This window comes from Anas acuta, chromosome 1 (genome assembly GCF_963932015.1).
Source record: "Anas acuta chromosome 1, bAnaAcu1.1, whole genome shotgun sequence".
NCBI lineage: Eukaryota > Metazoa > Chordata > Aves > Anseriformes > Anatidae > Anas > Anas acuta.
Window position 1 is genome coordinate 61736698 of NC_088979.1, and position 24282 is coordinate 61760979.

At 39.2% G+C, this 24282-nt stretch overlaps 1 protein-coding gene across 2 annotated transcripts in view; it reads right to left on the reverse strand.

Annotated features, from left to right (window-relative positions):
• Positions 1-973: 973 nt before the first annotated feature.
• Positions 974-24282, reverse strand: part of TUBGCP3 (tubulin gamma complex component 3) — a 52994-nt gene continuing 29685 nt past the window's right edge. The window contains exons 10-22 of one of the 2 annotated variants that reach the window (XM_068678677.1): positions 20200-20332; positions 18687-18853; positions 16856-16966; positions 16345-16450; positions 11603-11792; positions 9628-9763; positions 9148-9216; positions 7752-7887; positions 5248-5336; positions 4980-5111; positions 4405-4545; positions 3645-3761; positions 974-2127 (exon numbers count right to left, since the gene is read on the reverse strand). In XM_068678677.1, coding sequence (XP_068534778.1) covers positions 1969-2127; positions 3645-3761; positions 4405-4545; positions 4980-5111; positions 5248-5336; positions 7752-7887; positions 9148-9216; positions 9628-9763; positions 11603-11792; positions 16345-16450; positions 16856-16966; positions 18687-18853; positions 20200-20332 — 1686 coding nt within the window. In that variant the 3' untranslated portion in view covers positions 974-1968. Of the gene's footprint in view, positions 2128-3644; positions 3762-4404; positions 4546-4979; positions 5112-5247; positions 5337-7751; positions 7888-9147; positions 9217-9627; positions 9764-11602; positions 11793-16341; positions 16451-16855; positions 16967-18686; positions 18854-20199; positions 20333-24282 lie in introns of both variants that reach the window. The other variant, XM_068678671.1, reaches the window with a different exon arrangement.

Genomic DNA, 24282 nt, shown 5'->3' on the forward strand with positions numbered 1-24282 from the left:
CAACTGATGACTCTTCCCAATCAATGGATTTCTGTGGAATCACCCCAAAATGATTGCTCTCAGCTTGATAGCTACCATAGGGTTTTCTGAGTCCTGCTGGAATAATTTTAGCAGCAAAGAGGACTAAACTTTCTTCTAGATCTTGTCCTCTAGTTTTGACATTTATACTGCATCTCTAGCCTGTGGACTGTCTAATGACGTACAGGGTCATTTAACACGTCCCTCAAGGAAATGGGGAAAAGAGTATCAATGCAGATAAATTTTTGAGTGATTTTTGGTGGAAGAAAGGTATTGGTCAAAACACAGTCCCATAAGCTTCTTAGTTCTTTCAGACTTTGTAAGAGTACTACACTCCCACCACACACACACACCCCAAAACAGAGTATTCCTACCTGTAAAGCCACTCAGGACATGATGCCGAGTTCTGAATTCTCCAGCTTTCCTCTGGCACACCAATTATCACTTGCTTCAGGGTCCGTATTTTCTTATGGCTGAAATGCTGCCTGCAAGTACTTGAATCTAGGCGCACTGACAGGTTCTTTAAGGGGCCCAGGGCTACATGCTTCATTTAACAAAAGCCAAGAGCCCCAAGGCCTGCACTGTAACATTTTGGGGAGCACTGCTTCCACCAGCACCAGAATCCTGGAAGGCAAACCTGATAATTCAGAGCTGAAAGTTTTATACATCATTCCCACAGGAGTTCACCTCCCTTGTCACCACATCCAGCCTTGCCTCAACAGCCTGGCTGTTGCCTCTCCTTCCCATGGATTTGAGAAGAGTAAGGACAAAAAAAAGGCCATAGACCTGTTTCACCTGAGGGGAACTATTCGTTAACAAATTGCACACAGCTGTAAGTACAGATAATACTAGTACCAAAAGATTGCAGTGGGTAGGAATGCATAAGCAAATACCCTCTCCCTCCTTGCCCTGTCGAAGAATCATAGTCTGTTAATTACAAAAAGCAAACCAAATGTTTGAAAGATAGTTGTGTTTTTATTTTTCTAAGCTTGTACTTGTGAAACATAATAAATGACCTGATAGAATGACAACTTTGCAAAAGAAGAACCTCTCCTCTCCCCAGCATCTGGACAGCAATATATAAATATTTACAATGAAAAAATAGGCAAGGGAAGAGAATGAAGTCAACATTACCCAATTCAGTTTGCTTCTACACATCAGATTTTGAACATCAATTATTTCAATCCCTTCAGTCTTAACTGACACTTTCCTTTTATTGTACTGAGGCTTTAACTTCTGTTCTGTGTTAGATCTTCTGTGCAATAGATTCACTCCTGGCTCTGTTTCTATAGGTTTCTCCTGTACAGGAACCACATAATTTACCTATTAGATTTTTTTTTTATTTCAAATTGTAAACCTTGAAAACAAAGAAAAAATTAAATATAAGTCTATGTCTCCAGATACAAAGTTTCTTACACAGTCAAACACATCACAAAACTGAAAATCAGCATAATGAAATGCTGGATAGCTTCGTAATGAGGACATTAGGTCTGTGTCCTGATCTGTTGGCTTTAACAAAAGCTCTTTTCAAATAGAACAATTACATATAGAAAAAATAACCTTCTTATTTTCTTGTTAAAAAAGGAAATGATGCCTTCTAAAACAAAAGAAGTGATTTCCTCAACACAAATATAAGTTAGTGGAGAGAGCTTACAAAGCCTCAAATAAAATTGGCATTTGTTTAAAAGGATGACCTAAGGATGATTCGAAGAGGTTCAATAAGCCCATTGACTCTGATAATTCTATAAACGTTAGTGTAAAAAAAACAACTACTTTTTTTGCTCTCTGCTATATAGTGTCACACGATCACATGACTGAAAACATGTTGTCTGCAGAAATGGTGGACACCTATCACGCACGATTTGGTTTTATTACGTCAACACTGATTGCCTTGTCCAACAAGAGGTTCAACATCCTTCGGATACCGAGGTGCAGTCCTTAGCAGTTGTCTCACATGTGTGAGCTCCGTCTGCCTCTAGTGCCCAAAGACATACGAAGCCTTGGTTCTCTTGCTTTATAATGTTCATTGAAGTCCAGTCTAAAGCTAAGAAATCGAAGGCTTTCATCAGAACTGGTTGTCAGCAAGACCAAGAACTGCTGGACGATTCCCTGAATGAGAAAGAAAAAACAATGAGACAGCTAAGGTGACATCAGTGGTGTGTTTTGCACAGGTGTGCCAGGTGGTGTTCGAGCCTGGCAAGGAGGCAGAGGGAAGCCAGGAAATGGCAAGCACAAGAATTTGTACTCAAATTTTAGCAATCAAGTTATGTGGGATTCACTCTTTCTACAAAAAGCCTGTAACTTCATTTTATCTTCAATCTTTTGCCACACACACTTCATGCTTTCAAACAGATCACCCCACTTACCCAGCTGGGACTCTCCAGTCTGGCTTCTGGGCTGGAGAGGAGCGCCTCTGTGCCCCTGCCATTTTTGGGAGACATTCAGGACACAACCTACCCAAACAGGCAACCTTATTGTTCTTGTGTTGCAGGTACAACGCAGGCCAGCCCAGCATTAAACCACTGCTTGTTTAAAAATACACATCTGATGTATGCTATGCTAACCAAGTAGCACCCCAGAACAGCAAAGCACCTGCAGAGCAGGGCTAGGCTAGATACCTCAAGCAGCTTTTACTTGGGACTTGCACTGAGGAAGCTGGAGGCACATTTCTAGCCCAGGGGCTGCAGGAGCTCCACAGCACGCAGGAGAGCACACAGCTTTGGGGGAGTGGGACAACTCACTTCAAGAGCTTATTCCTGATCTCCACTAAACACTAATGCGAACATGCCTAGAATTAGGCACGTCCCGTTTACTACCTGATTACTTCCAAAGATGACCAAGGCGGGCCAGGAAGGTACCACATGAAAAAGCTGGGCTTTTAAAAAGCCCTATTCAAAAATAGGGCTGTTGCAGGGCCTGCTGCAGTCCAAGCTGGATTGGACCTACAAAAGGTACGTTGCCAACTTGTAGCAGTCCCACTGAGCACACAAACTACAATCTATTCTAGCCTACAACTCTTAAGGTATTTGGTTGCATTTTTGCTGGGAGGGAGAACTGCAGTATTTGGATATAGGAGGGAAATTCTTCCCAGATCTGAAGTTCTCATATCAAAGCTTAGGATATCTACAGCTGTCAACAAAAGCCATCAGTATTTCTATTTCTGTTTTCCTCCAAAATTCCACGTGAACTACCTCTTTTGACAATGCAGCACTTCATTCAGGACAGCTATAGCTTGGCAAAGCTATAGTCAATACAGAAATGGATTTTGCATATTACATGTTTACTACATTTAAACATGTGTTTGTAGATATTAATTACTAAAGAAGATAAAGGAAATATTGACAAGCTTTAAGTCAAACTCAGAATCAACATCATAAAAAAAGGCCTAACTTCAGGTTTGCCAAAGGTGATAAATAAGAGTAGTTAAAAGTCTTACTACACCACATCACAAATTTCTCATGTGTGAAAGCCACGAGAAGGGTTAGGGGGAAGATTCTGGGTTTCAGTTGACCTGGGCTCTACCCCTGAAGGGCTGCTGTGGCACACAGTGCTGTGTCCTCTCTTTCTACCTAACTTACTGTCCATATTAAAAAAAAAAAAAAAAAAAAAGAATAGCTAAGGGTTACCTGGTAAAAGTGAGTGAGTATTCGTAGCTGTGAGCACATTTTGGGTATTGAGTCTTGAAATTCTTTTATCCTCTTGTTCTCTTCTTCTTCTTCTGATGCAGTTACACCCCATTTGCCCTAACACAGACAAAATGAGTAAGAAGTCAAACGTTACACAACAGTTAACTGGACCCACCTTCTGCCTGGCTGAACCATCATGTTCACACAAACCAAACATTGCCACGGAGAGCCAAATGTGGAGCTTCTAATACTGAAATTATCTGTCCCCTTGGTGGTTGTACAGCACATGAAAATATTCAAGGTGTGTAAATAACATTCCTCCTCTGGAATGGCAAGTTGTTCTCATGTTCTTCACAGAAAGACTGCCATTAGTAAGGAAAACCGAGACAAGCAAAGCCAGTGAGTCTCCCACCAGCACTGCACATCCCACGGCCTGGCAGTATGGAGGCAGGCATGCAGCTATGGCATTCTTTGCAAGAAGGTTCAGAATATTCAAGATTGTATCATTTCCCTCACAGCCCTAAAGACCACTGCAAAAATCTATTTACCTAGAGGTTTTGGGCAAGAGAGAAATTAAAAGTGACTGTCAGGGATTCTGTTTGAATACACTAGCTACTGATGATAACATTTATGTTTGTATTGATACATTTTTCACTTCTGTCCTAGCTGTAGATGACATCAAAAACTCCATATGAGATATCAAAAGAGAAATATATCTGCCTCAATTCCTTTTCATGTTTTAGGAATCTCCTTACTGTACCTCAAGCTCACGCTGTTTCTTCCTCTCTTCAAACTGTAGCCTCAGCTGCAACTCTTCCAAAGCAGCTCTGTACATTGCATCTTGGGCATTCTGGAGCTCAATGATCTGATCAAAAACAGCTCGAAGCTGGTTGAGAAGTACCTGGGAGGCAATTCAGCAACAAAACAATGTAAGGGCTCCACAGCAAAAGACTTTTAAGTTACTACCACTCTTGAGAAATGTAAATTAAAATGTAAATTTAAATTTATTTAAAATATTTTTAAATTTAAATGTAAATTAAATGTTTCCACACCCAGCCAGAGAGGTTATTTTGCGAAGTTCCAAGTCAGTTGTTGCAGGACAATGCAGCTTCTTAGAACCAAAAGAAACTCACCAATACTGCAACAAGTTTCAAAATCAACATCTGTCAGTGTGTGCAAGGAGTAAGTACACAGCCTACTGTAACAAGGTCTAATATGACAGGGAGAAAACTGACTTTTCCCCTTCCTCCTATACCAAAAGGGAAGAATGTACTAACCCTAACCCATAAGCCAAGATCACACAGATTACAATTTAATGCAAAGGAGAAGACTTACCCTAGAATCACTATCCAGCAAACACCGAGCTATGATCGTGTCCAGGAAAACTTCATGGGCTGCAATGATATGATCTAAGTCCTGAGCTTGCTGGACCTTGTTCCAGAGTTCATCCCACGAACATTCAAGCACCTGGAGCACAATGATTCAGGATTGGGCTGTTTTGATTTGCTAGATGACAAGCTCTTTGAAAGTTAAGACACACAACACATACAGAATATTAAAAGTATTTCATTTTTAAGCAACCAATTGTGTGGATAGAGTATACCTCAAATGTAATGTAATACTGCATTTGATGAATGAAATGGACCATTTCTGATGCCAGAACGTGACACTGATGCAGCACCCCAGAAAGCTCTGTAAAAAATCCAAAGAGATGGCATGTTAAAGACTGCAAGAACAGGCACAGCCATCAAACCAGCCTCATACTCTTTTTTTTCTACCAAATTGAATACCTCATAAAACAGCCACTAGTCCTGGATTGTAGCAGCGATACTGGCAGGCAACAGATGAGCAAAGAACATTGTACAATTAACTCCTAGAATACATTAGCCAAAGACCACACCAACTGTGTGCTCAGACTGCTGGAAACTTTCAGAGTATCATAAAGTGAAAAAGACCCTTTCGGTCCCAAGGGACCAGCATATTTTCATATTGAGAACAAAAGAGAGGGTGTAGGGGTAGGGAATTTGTGACTCAGGTTGCCCAGGCTCAACTTCCTGATCCACCAGAGACCCACAGGTAAGTCACTGCCAGCCTCAGCTGTTAACGTGTAAGACGGCACTTCACTCATCCTTCAGGAATCAGGCAGATGTCCAAACAGAGGCATTCACTTCTAAAAAGCTGCCGAAGTAATTTACCAAGTTACATGGCTGCTACAAAAGGAATTTTACATTCTCATATCTAGGATGTTACAGAACCATCCAACGATCTGAATGACAGCACAACAAGGTACTCCATTCTTTGTTCCTTATGCCTTTGCAGGAAAACTATCGCTAACGTATTTTATTGCATCTGCTTTAAATTGGGTCAATGAAAAGAAGTTCAGGACTGGCTACACAACAGAAATTCTTCAGTGTACCCGAGCTGGGTACATCTGTAACTTCTTATTCAAATTCCTGATAGGAAAAGATCAAGCTTGACACTATGGTCTAGAAGAACTCCTTTAAAACATTAAAATCCCTAGCTGTTAGAGTGTATTGGAAATGGTAAATAAAGCTACCCTAGAAAGTCAATGTTACCTCTTGGTGGCTGGAAAAAAAAAAAAAAAAAAAAAAAAACAAACACCCTGCAGCTGCTTCTCCTATCACTTACAGTTTTCCATTTACTGCACTGTGACCAGAAGTGCATGGTACAATTCTGAAGGAAGAAAGAGAAAATAAAGAAGCAGAAATTGCTTTTCAAATCAGTGCTGGGGTGGACTCTCCAAGTACTGCAGGAAAGAAAATAAATCTATCCACAGCTTCCAACCTAGACATGCCAGAGAGAAAGACTCCCGTCCCTCCAGGCAGAAGGCAAGTCTTTGTAAAACACACTCTCCTTTCCTCAGAGGCACACAGCCAGAAATAGAACAAAAGGCTTTTTCTGCCAACAATAGCTATAAGATCTTGACTAGCATTTTAAATACTTGTGTTAACTAAAAAGTAGCCAAAACTGAAGGTGACAAGCAACTGAGATTTCATCTCAGAAAGATTACAGAAGACTGTTCCATATCAAAGCATATGAAAGGCCTCCCAAGCAGGTCTTCTGAGAATAAACAAAACTCTAGCAGTAGGAAACAGTTCCCGCCTGAAGACCCTCAAGTGACAGAGATGAGAATAAAATCTGTTATCTGTACCCTAGACTCAAAGGGAACAGAAGGAGCAAACACAATAGACTGCTGGCTTTGAGTCAAACAAGCACTTGTTTGGGAGAGGGAAATGACAGTAAAAATAATCCTATATCACAGAAGCAGAAAGGCAACAGAAAGTCATCCCATATAGTTCCCGAGATCAGTCTTTCACACTGGAGCATCTTTTTAAGAGTTTATTTACCAGCGACTTCCTGAGGCCAAGGTGTCCACTCCCATCCAACAGTTTCCAATTATAAAATAATATATTTTTGTAAACACTACTACACCACAAAGAATTGTAAGCCTCAACAGTTACTTTTTACCAAAAAAATATGTAGCTAGGTCAGAAAAGTCAAGATTAAGCCTGTACAAATGCTCAAAAAAACCCACCGTATTCTCAACTGAGAAGGGGGATCAAAAAGTCCCAATCCTTTAAGCACATGCCAGAGTCACTCTATACTCAAGAGCTTTTTTTGTTTCTGCTCAAACACCTGTTTGTTTTTATCTTAGCTTCTTCTGTTCTTTGCTAAATAAGTGCAAAACAAACAAGTGAAGACAAAACTGGTAAATTTGGAAGTGTGTATGTGTGAAACTCAGTACTTCCAGCACAAGTAAAAGCAAGGCACAGGGTCCAGGTGGAAAGTCATCAAGGAAGATGAAGAAAAGGGGATGAAAGAGTAACAATCTTTCCAGAGACATGGCATGTTTCATTTGCCCGTTGCTACAAAAAGTCATAACCAAGGACTAAGTAAAACAAACAGGAAACCTCCATATCCAGCAATGCTATTTCATCTTTATCATCATCTGTCATTAACCAGTCAATAACAGCAACAAAATATAAAATTCCTCTGTAATAACAGACTTTTCTTTAAATAGTTTTAAAATAACCTACAGCAATCTAAATCCAGTTTACCAGTATGTCATCCACTCAGGCCTCTCACCTGGCATACTTTTCAAAAGCTTTGCGTTGCACATGTGTCCTTTCCATATATCAGTAAGAATATACTCCATTCGCTTCGCTCTCCAGAGGAAATTAAATACTCTCAGATAGTGGCTCATGCACTCACGTGTAAACACCTACAAAATGAACAAAAGACGACTACCAATTTAACAGAGACACCGTGTGTTTTGAAGGACAAAGATGATTTTTGCAGTCTTGTCTACTTCGACCCATGCAGTTTATTGGTAAATACTGGTGGAACAAATCCTTGGAAAGTTCAGAGCTCTTAGGAAGACCCTCCTTCAAGAGCTGAACCAAGTTATCTAACGTTCAAATAGGCACAGAGTAATGCTCTGGCAGGACTGTAGCACGTGCTCTGGTCCAGAGTGCGTTTCTACTGTGCCTGCTTACAACACTGCCATTTTATTTTTTCCATTTTAACACCAAAAAGATTCCCACATCGTCACTATTTTCAACATTGCATTCCTAAGACTGAATAAAAATGAAGTAGAAATGCATTACAGCTTATTTGTTTTTCTATAAATTACTCTTCCACGTAGGCATAGCACTGCTCTGATGCTTTTGTCAGTTCCATTTCATTGTAGGCTGAGAAAGTACCAATGCATTTACTGTTCTACCACAGAATCACAGAATCACAGAATTTTCTAGGTTGGAAGAGACCTCAAGATCATCGAGGAGCATGCCAACTTAAAAAGGCATGAAAAAAAAAAAATCAGAAGTCCACATACTAGGACAAAATCATTTCTTAGGAGGTTTTGAGCACTTCCAATCCCATATGGGAGGAAATGCAATATAGAGTAAGCATGATAAAGACAAAACATTTCACTCTTTTCAAATTACACACATACATGACAATTCCTTTTGCTGGTCAGACTCACATTTTGATGTTAGAATGTCTTTACAGAAGCTAAATACCTTCTGATCAATTGTGTTATTGATTCTATGAATATATTTGTTTTCTCAGTTGTTCCAATGAACATCTATGAAATTTTATTTAGGTACTACAAATAGGTTCTCTCCAAATACATTTTCCAGTTCCCTTCAAATTATCTCAAAACAGCTGCTACAGCCTAGTAATAATGGCAGAAGAGGAGCACTCCATTTATTAAGTACATGCTAAAATCTCTGCTGGAACAAATTCATTACTGATTTTCAGTAATTCATGCTTTAAATGTAGCTTTTCAGCACTCAATTTTAGTTTACAAGAACAGAGATTTTGGCTTACTGTTTATAATAGTGAGTGCATCCTTGATGCCAAAAAAAGGGGTCTATCTGATCATACACTTCAGAATAAAAAGGATATTTCAACAACAAAATATTTAGCAATCCAGTTCAGCATCAGAGATACGTTCTCAACCAGCAGTATACAACATTACCGTTGCTATTGGTCCGTCAACATGATAGTCTAAGCTGAAGACATCCCATCCAGTGTCCCCAGGAGACACCTGTATTTAAAAGATACACTACTTTTAGTGAATAACCAGAGCATGCTAGTGCTCAAGAGTTGCTTATTCTTCTATTCCCCACAGATCATGAAAAACTAAGCAACCACTTCAATACGGGATACAGGAGTTTGTCACCAAAAGCAGCAGATTAAACCAAAATAAACCTTGACACAAGGGTGGGATACATCTCACCCAACTGTTGATGTTTGTAAGATAGGAAGAGAAGACTTATTAAATGAGGTTTACATAATTCAGAGTAAACTTCAATGGAAAAAGAGGGGATGAAATAGTATTTACCACATGCACATACCAAAATTTTGTTTCACATAGATTTGTGTCCTCACGCACATACACACAGAATGTAACTTTACTCATTTATGTTTATATGAGAGTCACCATGATGCAACTGACCTCCAGAAGTCGAACATCCAATCGTTTGAGAATCTCAGGATTATCGAACTGCGCATTAGTTGCCCTCACTGCTGTTTCAAGAATTCCAGTCAGGTTATGCTGGTATAAGGTTGTAGCTGGTCGTGCAAGCTCAGGCCTGGAAGTTATTAAAAAGAAAAAAAGAAGTCATAGAAGCATGGAATATTCTGAGTTGGAAGGGACCCGCAAGGATCAGGAAGTCAAACTCCTGGGTCTGCACAGGACCACCCAAAAATTAGACCACATGTCTGAGAGTGTTTGCCAAACACTCCTTGAACTCTGTCAGGCTCAGTGCTGTGACCACTGCCCTGGGCAGCCTGTCCCAGTGCCCGACCCCCCTCTGGGTGCAGACCCTTTCCCTAACCCCCAGCCTGACCCTCCCCTGTCCCAGCTCCATGCCGTTCCCTCGGGTCCTGTCGCTGTCCCCAGAGAGCAGAGCTCAGCGCCTGCCCCTCCGCTCCCCTCGTGAGGGAGCTGCAGGCCGCCATGAGGCCTCCCCTCAGCCTGCTCTGCTCGGGGCTGAGCAAACCAAGGGACCTCAGTTGTTCCTCACACCTCTTCCCCTCCTGACCCTTCACCACCTTTGTAGCCCTCTTTTGGACACTGTCTTATAGTTCTATATCCTTCTCATACTGTGGTGTCCAAAACTGCACATGCTACTTGAGGTGAGGACACCCTGGTGCAGAATAGAGCAGGAAAAAAAAATGCATTTCCCTCAACTGCCTAGGAGTGCTGTGCTGGCATGTTACTGAGATACTCTGCAACAGCAATTTGGTACTAACAGCAGCACACAGTGAAACACTTTCCTGAAAATTTTAAAACCTCTCATATTACTGTTTCAATCTTAACCACAAAGCAAATCAATGATCAAAATATTTCTGTCTATTTGTGTGCAGCTATACACTTGAACATCAGCATGAGAAGTAAATTAATCCCAAATAAATGCCACTCATTTCAAGTTACCAGGGTTGCTAGAATAGCTATTCTGACATTTGAGTTGCATTTGTAACTAAAATGAGGCAGATTTACTCGTTAGCACAGCACACTAATTTTATTTCACAATTTTGGGATACTTAACTGATAGCTGTCTCATGGGGTTAGAACTGCTGACAGAAAAAAAAACACCACCTCCACGCAACTTAAACTTTCCAAGGAGCTGCAACATGCAAGCAGCAAATCCCCTCACTATTTTTACCAACTCTATGGTAAATATATATAATATATATAATAATACTCAAATGTAATACCAACTCTACATACCCGACCTTGCTCTGCTTCACCCTGTTTTTTACTTAAAAAAGCCTGGTCATGTATAAACAAGTTAATGGAAGCTTTATTGCAAAGCCTGCCTTCTACACTGGGAAAACTTTGTAAAGGACCTTTCTGGTAGACTAAGTTTGATCAGAAGCACCAGCATGTAGAAGCAGCCAGCTGGCAAATACACGCAATGTACTGAAACTGATACTTGCAGGTACACTTGAGTGCTTAAAACAGAGGCTGCTGATTCATCAATTAAATTTTAAAAATGCACTGAGAGGTTCTGACACAATGTTTTAGACCAAATGCAAACAAAATACAGAAGCATAACACTCAGAACAATACTAACTCGTGGCATCGAGAGTACCAGAAATGGAACTTTTCTGCTTAAATTTGCTGACAGGAGGAAGCAAAGTGTAAACATCCCTGGGGCTGTCACAAACTCAGTGTAAGGCTACATTAGTACAGCTTTTCAAGACACTGCAAAATGGTACTGTATGTACTTCCTACCAAAAAGAACAACATTTCAGTCTTAGGGTCAAAGAAACTCAACCCCGAATAGAAATTATAAGATGTTCAAGTAAAACACTGAGTAGTAAGATACTTAAGGTGTCCTCTTCTGAGCAAAACAGTTTCTATGCTGATCATGCATACTTGGGAGCATCAGAAATTCAACATAATTACCCTTCTAATCTCTTACTTGAGCAAGTCCATTAAGTGCCTGATAAAGTCTCCTTGACCAAGTAGTAAGTAGCGTCTCATGGCCTGCATGTGTTCCAGTAAGTTGTACTTCTTATTAAGGACATCCAGCAAGTATTTGCTGGTCTCAAAATAGGCTGCATCAATTTTCTCCTGAAATGCATTTTCCAGGTCTGTGAACAAATCAGCAGCTAGAAAAGAAATCAGAATTAAATTAGTGTTTTTTCAAAAAAAAAAAAAAAAGAGGCAAACAAGCTTTGAAATTGAAACATACCAGCAGAGAAATTGCTATTTATTCTCATCCACTCTATTATACATTAGGCATAGCCAAAGCAAAAGCAAGTCTAAAGCAGCCTGTAGCTCTGCTTTTAATCTGTACCCAGCCTGTACCTTCCCATATGAACTCATTATTTTATCACTCCTACATAGACAGTAAATTTCTTTTAGTTTACTGAAATTTTTCAGTTTACAGAATCAAATTACTTAAAAGGCACTTTTAAGGGAAGGAGAAAAAAATCTTCAACGAATCAGTCAAAGCATTCAACAGAAAAGAGTTCCCACACAGAAGTCAGAAAGAGAGAGGAGGGAATATGTTTGCATTGTCTGGGGGGCAGTCAGCAACCTGGTGTTTTCTTCTCCACATATAATGCGTGGCAATTTGGGGGCAGAAGGTAGGATGTAACTGCTTAGTAGGGAGTGTGTTTCATTCTTTACTATAACTACAAGCTTGCTAAGAAAGGGATTGTAACAATGCTGTTATGAGATACAAGAAGAAAAGCATGGCTTCTTCAGGCAACATGGAGCAAAAGTCCAAATACTGGACTGCCAGGTGGCATACCTACCTTCCACAGCATTATATACTCTCATTTTCAAGTTTTTAATTTTACAACAATTGCACTAAAAGGTAGAAACTAGAGGTCCAGGCACCAAATGAGTGTAAGACCACGTTGCCTGCTCAAGGATTCATTTCAACCCATACTGCAGACATTAAACATTAGAACCAATTTTGACCTGTTGTTCTGCTGAGATTTATCGTCAACTAATAAACTGCTTTTAAACTAAGTAAATGAACAATTACTCTAACAAATGATTCACTGTTTATTGAGGGAGACCTCACAGTGTGTGGTTCAATGACTCACTGAGATTTCCAAACTCTCATTGAATAACCTGTAAAGCTCTCCATGGGACATCAAGTGCAAGCATATGTAGAGAATTCACAGATATGCTACTTGTATAAAGCATTGCTATGCTCAAGTTCCCTACACCAGCAGAGTGCTACTTAGTCAGGTGAAACACATGAAACTTAGGAAATGTGAGGACTAATACAGACCATAGGTAAGGAGTCCCCAAAGTACTCTCTCCTGTCACTGACAGCAAACCAGGAGAGACAAATACCTCAAAGTCTCTGCTCACTCTGATCAAGGCAGAAGTCTGGTGTGATTTGACAAAGCAACTCTTGTATTGCTCACATAAGGAAGCACGTAACAACACCATACCCATGGCTGGGAGAAAGGGAAAGCCATTAGCTGCTGCAAACACATTTGTTTCACTGGTTAAAATGCACTCGTCTCACTGCGATGGGGCAACTTGGCATTAAGAATGTCCAGTCAAGTCCATTTTTTTTCTTTCCCCATCAGCAGATCCCGGACTCTTAGCTGCTGTCTTCAAAGGATGAGTTCAAACGTGGCTGCTTGCACACATGGAGGTGTCAGCCATTTGGTGTGCCTCATGGCTGGCTTTAGAGGAGAAAGGAAGAACTTCCAGAAGGGGAAAGTTAAAAGAGGAGTTTCACAGAGAGATCGCAGTAAGCTACAACACCCCAATGATCTGTTCCTGAATGTCTTTTCACAGGATGCTGAGAGCCTGAAAACCAAAGCAGGAACAAACTAGCCTGCAGTTTGCCTGCATAGCTGTAATCCATCATCTCTGCATACATACACACCAGCACAGGCAACGCACCATCCCTATTTCAAAAAGGTTTCTTTCATCAACAAAAAAGAGGCCTAGACACAAGTTTTCAAAGCTGTGTAAATTTATCTCTGGGCACAGTGGGAGACAGAAGTGGGTTTGGAAAGAAAAACGCAAACAGCACTGACAGGTCTACGAGTTGCTACTGAATGTAGTGGTCTTGGGCAAATCCTGGTTGAGAAGTTCCCAAGCTTGAGGTTGGAGTGCCGGCTTCTAACTCTGTCCTGGACCTCTGGCTTCCTGCTTTTAACACAAGTTCAGATGGTAGCTTTTTTTTTTTTTTATACCATTCTTACTTCGTCATCAAAAGAAAACTGAGGAAAAGATGAGAAGTTTAAAACCATAAGCTCACAAAGATGAACACAGGGAAGTGTCAAGTCCTCCACCTGGGGAGGAACCACCCCAGGCATCAGGACGCGCCAGGGGCCACCCAGTAAGAAAGCTGCCTGACAGAAAAGGGGGTCAGGGTCCTCCTGGTGGACATCCAGTTGAACATGAGCCAGCAATGTGCCATAAAAAAGGCACATTTATCCTAGTGTTATCCTAGAGTGTATTAGGCAAAGTATTGCCACCAGGTGAAGGGAGACAATCCTTCCCCTCTCTTCATCTCTGGTGAAGCCAAACCTGGAAGTACAGTGTGCCCAGTTCTGGGCTCCCCAGTACAAGGGAGACATGGCCATACTGGACAGAGTCCAACCAAGGGACACAAAAACTATGAAGGATTGGGGGCACCCCTCCTAGGGTGAGAGAGGTGGCAATTTTAATCCTACAGGAGAAGGCTCAGGGTGCACCTTAACGTCTTTGCACCCACCCCTTCAGGAGGGTGCGAAGATGATGGAGCAAAGAAGATGGAGCCAGGCTCTTTGTAATGGTACCCAGTGAAAGGACAAGAGACAACAGACACAAACTGAAACTGAGGAGCCATCTGAACATCAGACAGCCCTTCTTCACTATGCAGGTAGAGGTTTCCCAGATCTGGTTGTCCTGTCACGTGCCTTGGAGATCTTAAAAAGCTGCCTGGACATAGTCCTGGGCAACCTGCTCGAGCAAGAGGTTGAACCAGGTGACCTCCAGAGGTCCTTTCCCACCTCAACCATTCTGATTTTGTGATTCTGCAAGTTAAGGTTCCAAAGCAAGTTAAAATTACAGCCAAAACCATGAAATGTTCAGAATTAAAGTGAGAAAAAGCACCCAAATTCAGTCTGGCACTCTATCCTTCTGTCGTTTTATTATAAGTAATTATCTGAAGAGATGCTCAGTTTGTTGTCAGATGGCACAAACAAGGAGGACAGGATGCATTTCCAACATCGACACAATCAATGTGAGAGAAACACAGACAAAAAAATCAGAAAAGCATGGCCATAAGCTCTGAGTAAAGCGATAAAAGTAGTGTATTCCAATAATGTTTTTGCCTTTTTCAGGAGTGACTGGCAAGATGATGTTTCAAATGCTTTTACAGCCCTTATTCACCTCAGCCTGACCCCTTCTCTGCAATTTAAGAGCAGCTAGTTGACTAGGCAACCACTGGTACAAGAGAAAAAACACCCACCCCGCAGCATTAGATGGAATCTTCTTGCAGACACGAATGTGATTTTATTATTAGAACAACTTTCATATATATGCTTATGCTAAAATGCTGCGCTGTGAAGATTTAATGGAAAAACTAATCCAAGGTTCATCATAAAAAAATAAAAGAAAAAAAGAAAAAAGAAGAACCTTACAAAGCCAAGGTTTTAAGTTAGCTATAATAAAGTTGTATTTGAGAACAGGAACAACACAAAGTATCGCACAAGAAGTCAAAAAGTGCAAAGAAAGATGTTCTTAGAAAAATAAGTAAAGAACTAGATTGAAAAATATTTGGCTAATGCATTTAACAAAAGCTGGATATACTAGGAGGACATCATTATGCTTCTAGAACCTATGTATTCGATAGCATCAGAGAAATGATCACAGTCATCTATGTCTTAACCATTAGGCTCTCCTCAGTATATTAAGTAACTTATAGGAACTTAAAGAAGTGAAATATCATTTCACCAGAAGAAACTTTCTCCCTGATGTAGCAGCATCATAGGCATTACCTTACCTTCTTTGCTAATTTTTAAAACATCTAAAACAAGTATTAGAACTGAAATTTCTTCTAAATAATAGGAAATAATCTGAAGGAAGTCTGAAATTAAACTGATTTGGTTTAATGTTCAATAACTGGCCACTTCAATTTTAAATAAACTCCAAAATAATTTTGCTAGCCTCCCACATACTCAATTTTCTTTTGGCATATTATGGTGGTAGAATGAATTTACAGAAAGGCTTCTGTCCTGACTGCTTTTACTGCTCGTTCTCTTATTTAAAACTAATGGGTTTTTGATTTTTTTTTAAATCACAGAATTAATTCACACTATTATTGTAGAGTATTTGATGAGGAGGTGTCTTAAGTACTAAATTCTCACAGAGGGACTCAAGAACACCCCTACTCTCATCCTACCCACCCACCTAAAGTCATTTGAAAGCAGGCTGATCATGCCTGGTTTCATTCAGAAACCCAGTACATTAACAACCATCCAGCAAACCTATTAAGAAAATTAAGCATGCTCATCTTCACACATTTTCTGTAAAATGCAAGTATCCATTAAAAAGCTATCTTACAAAGGCGAACAGGAGGGACTTTTGTACTCCTTTCCACCCCACTATCAAAAACGTCGGCTTATAGTCTAAACCACACAGTGTACAGAGATCAGTTCAAAAGGAAGAAGTTGACCAACACTGATACCCTACCGCCTTTTGAAGATTCTGCAGACTTTGCCACAGCAATCATCTTTGTGGATGGAGTTTGATCATGACAAACTTGATGCAAGAAGTTTATGGATTTTCCTATAAGGAGGACCTGAAAACAAGAGATATTTTTTTAAATTTTAATAGCGACTTGCATGTAAGATTAAAAGCTAACAAAAAAGCCACCCACAACCAGCAGGACAACAGGGTATTTTGTCCCCTTTCTTCAATCCTAGCTTTACAATCCCAACCACAGCAAACCAGAACTTCACTGCCAATACAAAACACTGTGAAACACAAATATTTACCCCCTCAGGATCTCCTTAAACAAAGATTATTGCCAAAGTATGGAAAAAATAAACACAGTCTTATAGTCTTCCTCAGCAAATAACTCTATTAACTTTGTTATCCTTAAGATGAATATGTACTGATAAATTTGGTCTCCATTTTCTTAATAAGAACCTAAATAGCAGCATAGACAAACAAATCATCAGAAAATTAATTTTGGAATACATACCTTTTTTGATTGCTCCATTGTAATAAAAGAAGGGATCATTGATTTCCTCAAAGTGTATTTGTCATGCCACAATCTATCAGTTTTCACTGTAGGATCCGAAGCCACAAAAAACTGTAGATTGAAATAAATATTTAAAAGAGGAAGGTAAACTCTCTCCCCCTGTTTTTCATTTGTGAACTATGAAAACTGAAAAAAATATTTCTTAGTTGTTCCTTTAACTAGAAAAGCTAAAGTTGTCCTGGAAGCTCATGTTCAGACTGGATCTTGTCCAATACAAAGTCTGAAGAAAAAAAGTTGAAAATTGGACTCATATAATTTAATCTCCTCTGTACATTATGAAACCTTGACTACCTCAGGAAAGATGTACTATCCATAAAACATCCACTAGGAAATACAGAAGCATACATATTTCAGGCAATTAGAGTAGGAGAAAAATGTCAGAATATAACTGCAATATGCTTTTATTTTATTCATTCTATTTTCACTCACTCCTCCTTTGGATTTTTTCCTATTTTAGGAGATGCAGAATTGCAGAAAATAACAAGAAATCTTTCAGCAAGTGAAGAATCAAATGCCAAGGTCTCTCAGCTCTACTTAAGAAAATACTTTCATATGTAGGAAACTAAATCTATACAATTAGTTTTATTAAAATGAGTTGTGGAAAGATTCTGTCCTCATCCTATATGACAAGACATCCATTTTTGGGATGAGAACTTTTTCACCCCCTCTAAATACCACTTCAAGCAAGAATGGTCAATTGTTTTTGTTTGAAAACCGTCTATGATAAATAGTAGCTTTCAATATACACATATCCAACAGTGATTTGCAGTATTAAGAACATCCTCAGAGCAAGCATATAAATTTTTAAGCAGACAAAGAGTTGAAAGCTAATGAATGATTTAAAAACAACCAAAACCCCCAACCTCTCAAGTCTGAGGGGTAGCTGGAAAGACAAAGCTACATTTCTACACTTTTGGACATAAAGATTCATAGATATTTTATGCAAGTCTGCTCAAGATGACCTTAAAGATCAGCCATGTGTGATATTTGTACTCATTTGAATTTTGATGGACAGTTTCAGAAATCAGACAGCACTTTCCACATCCAAGACAAGTTACACAGATCCTTCTCAGGACTGGTCAATTAATTTTGAAAATGATTCTTTGGCTTCTTGGACCTAAACAAAATCTCAATTTAACAAGACTGTACTGATTGGAAATGGGAAAAATAATTGGGAAAGCTTAAAAAGACATAAACTCTTTAAGAAGAAAAGGAGCGTTACTAGAATGTGCTGTTACAGAAGTTACAACAAATACATGTAGATTTTCTAAAAAAAATCTGCAACCATACGCTGTTCTACCCCATTTGACAAACTAAAGTTGTTTATGAAGCTGGGGATAACAACAGGTAGTAAAAGCGAAATATTCAGTCTCTTACTTCAGAAGAAATTAAGCTTTTATCTGAATACAAGACTTGCATTCTAAATAGTTAAAGAACTCTGTATACATTACTATTGCTACACGAAGCAAGAAAGACAGAGATGACAATTTCTTCAGATGCAAGCATCTACCCTTAATCCATTATTCTGCCTCTACTAAACAGACCCGGGATACGATTCATCAAAGACAACATAATGCATCTCCACAACATTTGGACACCACAAAAATAATCAGTCCATGAAGAAGTGTCACGCTTCATGTTGTTATTGTATAATATGAGCAATTAATATATGTTTATATCACAGTTTATTTCTTGAATTCTTCTCTAGGCTTCCCACAGACTCTCCCATAAAGCAAATGAAGAGATGAATTATTTCTCATATAAGAATTACCTCATGGTATGTATCCTCCAGCTCCCCGTCATAAATCCACCGATGAAGAAAATTCAGCACAGGATGGGATACCAGGCCAAGAATGTGCTGAACCAGAGACCTCATGTAGGGATCTCCTGTTTTAGTATAGGCATGAACTGCTGAAGCTAGTTCACCGCCTTTTCTCCCTGTAAGATCATCGGAGAGAGAAACAAAAAATGTATGAAAGAAAAATATATACGCTACACTTAAATTCAGCAGCCATCAATTTTAACTACCCATATGTCATTCAGGGCTTATTGAATAGTGATTCTAAAATCTAACAAATTTTAGATGTAGTAAATTTTTTTAACACTGACTGGGAATGGTTAGCTTTTAAAGCATGAATCATTTATCTCACTGAAGCATTAAGCCTAGTTTTTTGACACATTGTTCTGTCCAGTACATGGCAGCTTGGATGAATCCAAAATATACAGCACCAGATCATCCACAAAGGTGGACTTTATGCTTCTTTTCTTCCCCAGCATGCCAATTAGAAGGGCCTTAAATGAGCCTCAGTATTTGTTTCCTTCAGTCTTGACTTTCTCAGATGTTCTGTGTGCATCATAAAAATAAACACAGCTTTTCTGCTTCTCAGTTAGTCTCCCCAGTAGCTCCCCTTTAGGCAGGATCTTGTCATATTGTAATGACATCTCCTCCCCCCAAGAAAAAAAAAATAGATCTAGAACTTCTTTTGCTGTTATGCTATACAGCTTAAGTGTTCCTTGCAGCACAGGTTATAGCATTCAAAGTTTTCATGAACGTCTTCAAAGTGAAGCCTTCTTTTTTTTTTTTCCCTCTCCAAATTGTCACCGATTCCAATAATCAGGGTAGAACAGGTGATACAAGCCTTTTCAGTTAAGATGTACTTTCCAAAGGGCTGTAATCTCCATTTATTTTCAAAGACAGCCAAGCTGACGTACCCTCAAGAAGCAGCATAACTTACAGGTTGGTTAGTGGCCAAACTTTTGGTCAACTCCAACACCATTCCTCAGCTCTTTGTTGTGGATTGCTAGCACAGCCACATGCTATTTGCAGATTTGTGAAGTTCTGTTGTTTCACACAAATCTGCAGAAAAGCTGCAAATCTCTCCTATACATGGCAACATGCATAGAGGAACACCTGTGACAGTGAAAAGACTGAGCCAGCTATTTTGTAGTGTGCTAGTGGGATTTACCACAGTATAATATTCTCTGAAAGGTAACTAAAACTGAACTGGAAACAGTGTGAAAAGCATGTCCCCAGAATTTGAAGAATATCTTAAGCATGCCCTTATTAAAAACAAAAAAAGCAAGTTTAAGTGCATATAAACAGCATTGTAGCTGATCGTTTTCTGTTTAAAATGAGAAAAAGAGATACTTCTGAGGATTAGCTACTCAAAATGTTCAAAAACAACATTTACATCAGTAACATTATTGATATTTATAATTGGCATACATAACCACTCAAAAGTTAAATAACTTCCCCCAAAATGGCAAATGAACATTAAACAGACCTTGGCAGTGATCAACAAGTGCTGCAAGAGTCTTTAACCTTATTTTAGGATCATACGTCCAGACTAGAAGACGACGAAGTGTTAAACTGCTCTCAAGTCCCAAATTCACGCCCTGATCGTCTTCCAATTGGAGCTGATCAAATTAGAAATAGATAGATAGATCAAGGAACAAAACTGGCAAGTACTGAAGCATGAAATGGTGTTTCATACTTTTTGTTCTGACATTAGCTCTTTATTAATACTCTTGAAATACCCACCATTATATGTTCTCTTATAAAAATCATTGGTCCAAAACCTGAGAGCCACACAGGTGGAAACAGAGAATCAAGTGCAGCTGAAAGGATAGAGATGAGCAGAAGTGTAATAGGACAGACAGAGTGCAAAGACCAAGAAAGTTAAATAAACCAAGGTGTTAGTCACGAAAAGAGAGAAGGGCAAAGGAGAACAGAGATCCTGAAAGACAGCAAACACTAGCCAAAGAGATACTCAGAAAAGAGTAAAGGAAAACACGAAGGGTATAGGAAGTACAGTGTTTATTACTGCACAGACAACTTAACTTACTTTAGTTCAACATGGTACAAATTCTGTTTCATGTTTTCCTTGAAAAGCCATCAGAACTTAAATTAGCTATATAGCGAGATCAAGGAATTGCTACCATCAGTACAAACATCTATGGTGAGAAATAACTGTCACGATGTGACTACCACACATATGAGTCTCACAACACCATGGAAAATACAAATGAATTTCTTGCACCCAAGATGCAGATGTATCGTACAAGCACAGATGGAGTAAGCAGGACAGGAAGACAACCTAAGAATACAGAAGCAAGCAGTCCTAAAACAGTCCAAGCAGATAAAGTCTTCGGAAAAAAAATGATTTATTTCTTCCTGTACGCTACAACCAATTCATTCAGCTTCCTGATTTTGCTTCCTAATCTAGCACATATTTTGTCAAATGCATTGGCTGAATTTATGCACATTTGATTTTTGGTTGGCTACGCTCAAGAACGTGCATAGCCACAAAGTGCAGAGAATGCTGTCAAATGCAAGCAGAATGAAAGCAGAGACAATTAGAAAAATCAAGACCCATTTAGTCTAGCAAAACAAAAGAAAATAACTGCTAATAACACGGGTCTGTGTTATTAAAAAAAAAAAAAAGGAAAACAACTCATCTCAGAAAAACTTGGAACTTGACAATGATAAGGCAGATGTAAGCAAGAACTGTCCTTTGTCACTAAGGAAGAGATTTTGAAGTAACATCTTCATCATGAATGTGCATTTTCACAGAATCACAGAATTTCTAGGTTGGAAGAGACCTCAAGATCATCGAGTCCAACCTCTGACCTAACACTAACAGTCCCCACTAAACCATATCCCTAACCTATTTTTGAAAGGGCTGATAATTTGAAAAGAGTCTGAAAGGAAAAGACATGAAAAACTTATAGAATAGTATGTGGTACATAGACTCTTTCAGAGGAAGAAAATGTTTGGGGGAAAGCTCTGAAGATGTAAAATAAAGTTAGAGAGAAAAAGATAACAGAGAACCCTTTGATGAGATTCTTGTATGTACTGTGCCTGAACTGCAGCTAACTGAACTCCTAATCTAACAAGTTGTATGGACTCATGAATACAGGAATGCATTATGTACTCAATTCTAAGACACGATCCCCTATCTAGTGTCAAGGAATTAAAGTATAAAATTTGGCAAGGCAGCATCTTTCAAAAAAGTAGATTTTTCCATCACTGTTTAAAATGAAGTAGACAAGTCATCAAGCTCACCTTGGGGATATTCTGGTAGAAGTCCTGAGAACACTGACTTGTTTCTTCACAATTTCTGTCCCATTGATTATGAATGTAAGGAATGCCACGCTCTGTCAGAACACTGGCTAGATGGACTGTTGCTTTATCTCCAATAATAGCAAAAAGAAATGCTGTGCAAAAACATGCAAAACTGACCCCTCTCTACACTCCATTCCCCTTAGGCTCCCTGCACCCGAACTATCGCCTTCTGCCTGTCAGACGATGCACCCTTGCTCACCCTTTTTAATGGCAGTTCACAGACCTGCCTGCAACACATTTGTATAATCCTCTTTTCAATACGCAGATACTGCCTTCTGCCACAACACTATAGGGAAGTACACTTTGCAAGATGGCCACTCTTGTTTTATACTAACCTCCTGTTCATTTTACTAAGTGCGATCTTTCCTCCCATAGCTGTTCATCAAATCCCAGAACTTTGCATCTGGCTTGTCCACTGTTAGCCAGTAAGTCACAGCCACAGCACCCCTGAGACTTTTCCTCTTCAAGCAATTCCTCTTCCTCTGCAATTTCACATCTGAAATCCTTCAGAACCCTTGGACAAAGGTCATCTGGTTCAGGTGAGTTATCATCATATAACAGGTATTTAGCCTAATGCTTCTGTAAGTGAATTCAACTTAAAGAAAACTTGGAGCTTCTTGTAAGCAAGAAAACCTGTTTATATCAGATTCTTCTGTCAATGGCACAGGTAGGTGAGTGGGAAGATGTTTGAAAAGGTTCACTTGGGTGTGCACATCTCTACATGAAATGATAGCTCCAGTGTGTAGACTGCATTCTAATACCTCTAATTCCTGAAAACACTAACTTACATATATATAACCTCATAATGGAATGAATATTATATTTGGGACAACTTGATTAAGTGGTTATCTCCCTAAAGGATTCTTCCAGGAAAACTACAATTCTATAGGGAAAAAGGATGGAAGAGAAAGAAGAAGCATGTTCTGTTCTCTTTGGAAGGTACAGCAAAAGAAACAGAAAAACAGAACAAGCTCCTTCTGAATCCTGGAAATGACACCTGTTGTCTTTACTTCATGGCATTGCTGAAAAGTAAAGTTTGATAGGATTAAAGTCAATACAGAAGAACATCAAGGTAGTGTGAGTGATCTAAAGTAAGTATGAGCTGAGAAAGAATATGCTATTAATAATATAAATAACGATAAAATAAGACAATTAAAGAGATCCTAGAAGACACAGAGAAAGATCTTATTTGGTATGTTTGAGAAGAACAAAAACAACAAAACCAACTTTGCACTTCTTTCTAGAACTGGAAAAACACCAATGAAACCTCTTTTTGCTTTGCCTGTGCACACCGCTTTTGCTTTCCCTATCAAACCATCATTAACCTGACTGACAAGTATTTTTGCCTTCCGTTTTTTCTCTATCCTGCAAATGACAGGAGTGAGAGGCAGCATGAATGCTTGGCTGCTTGCTGTGGTCAATCCAGCACAGAGGCAAATGTAGTTGGAAGGTGACAGTAGAACCTTCCGTTCCTTTTTCTCTTACACACATCTCCTTCCATCAGACTCATCTCTCCTTTTGAACAGTTTAGTGGAGCAGGAAGGGTGAAGAGGTCTGAAAGATGTTCTTTAAGCACGTGTAATATTTTCATGGTCAAAACGTTTTGGAAGTTAGAATAAATCAAAGCTACAGCAACCCAAGAGACCAGACATATTATAGACAGAGCAGGAAATGATTACAAAAAGGTTAACCCAATCATAGCCAGGAAGAAAACATTAGTACAAATGACAGGCAATCCAAAGTTAGAAATGTTGAGGAACTGCGAGTAAAAAAAAGGATTAGATGCTTTGAAAAATCATACAAAAGCCTATGATTTAAATGATAGGTTCTTCTACTTTGTTCTTTCAAATGGCATTTTAATTAAATGTTGGGTTAACTCTCAGAATATTTTTTTTCTCAATTAGCAATAATGAATTCCCTGAAAGTCCCATATAAAAAAAAAAGCACATATCAAAGAAAAAAAAATTATTTTAGAGCTAGCATCTAGATGCACATACCTATATAAATTTGTGGACAAACTGCGGACTATCAGCACTAAGTTGGTCTATGCAGCACAGAAAAATAATATAACACTGAAGCATCTGACTCGATCAGCAGAAGGGACAAGGAAAATGCACAACCAGCCTCAGACAAAACAAAAAGTTGAAACTGTCCTTGTTACTAGCTACTGAGCTATGCACTGCTTGAAATACAGAAGGAATGTTATTCACCCTTCACAAACACGTCATGCTGCTTGGGATTT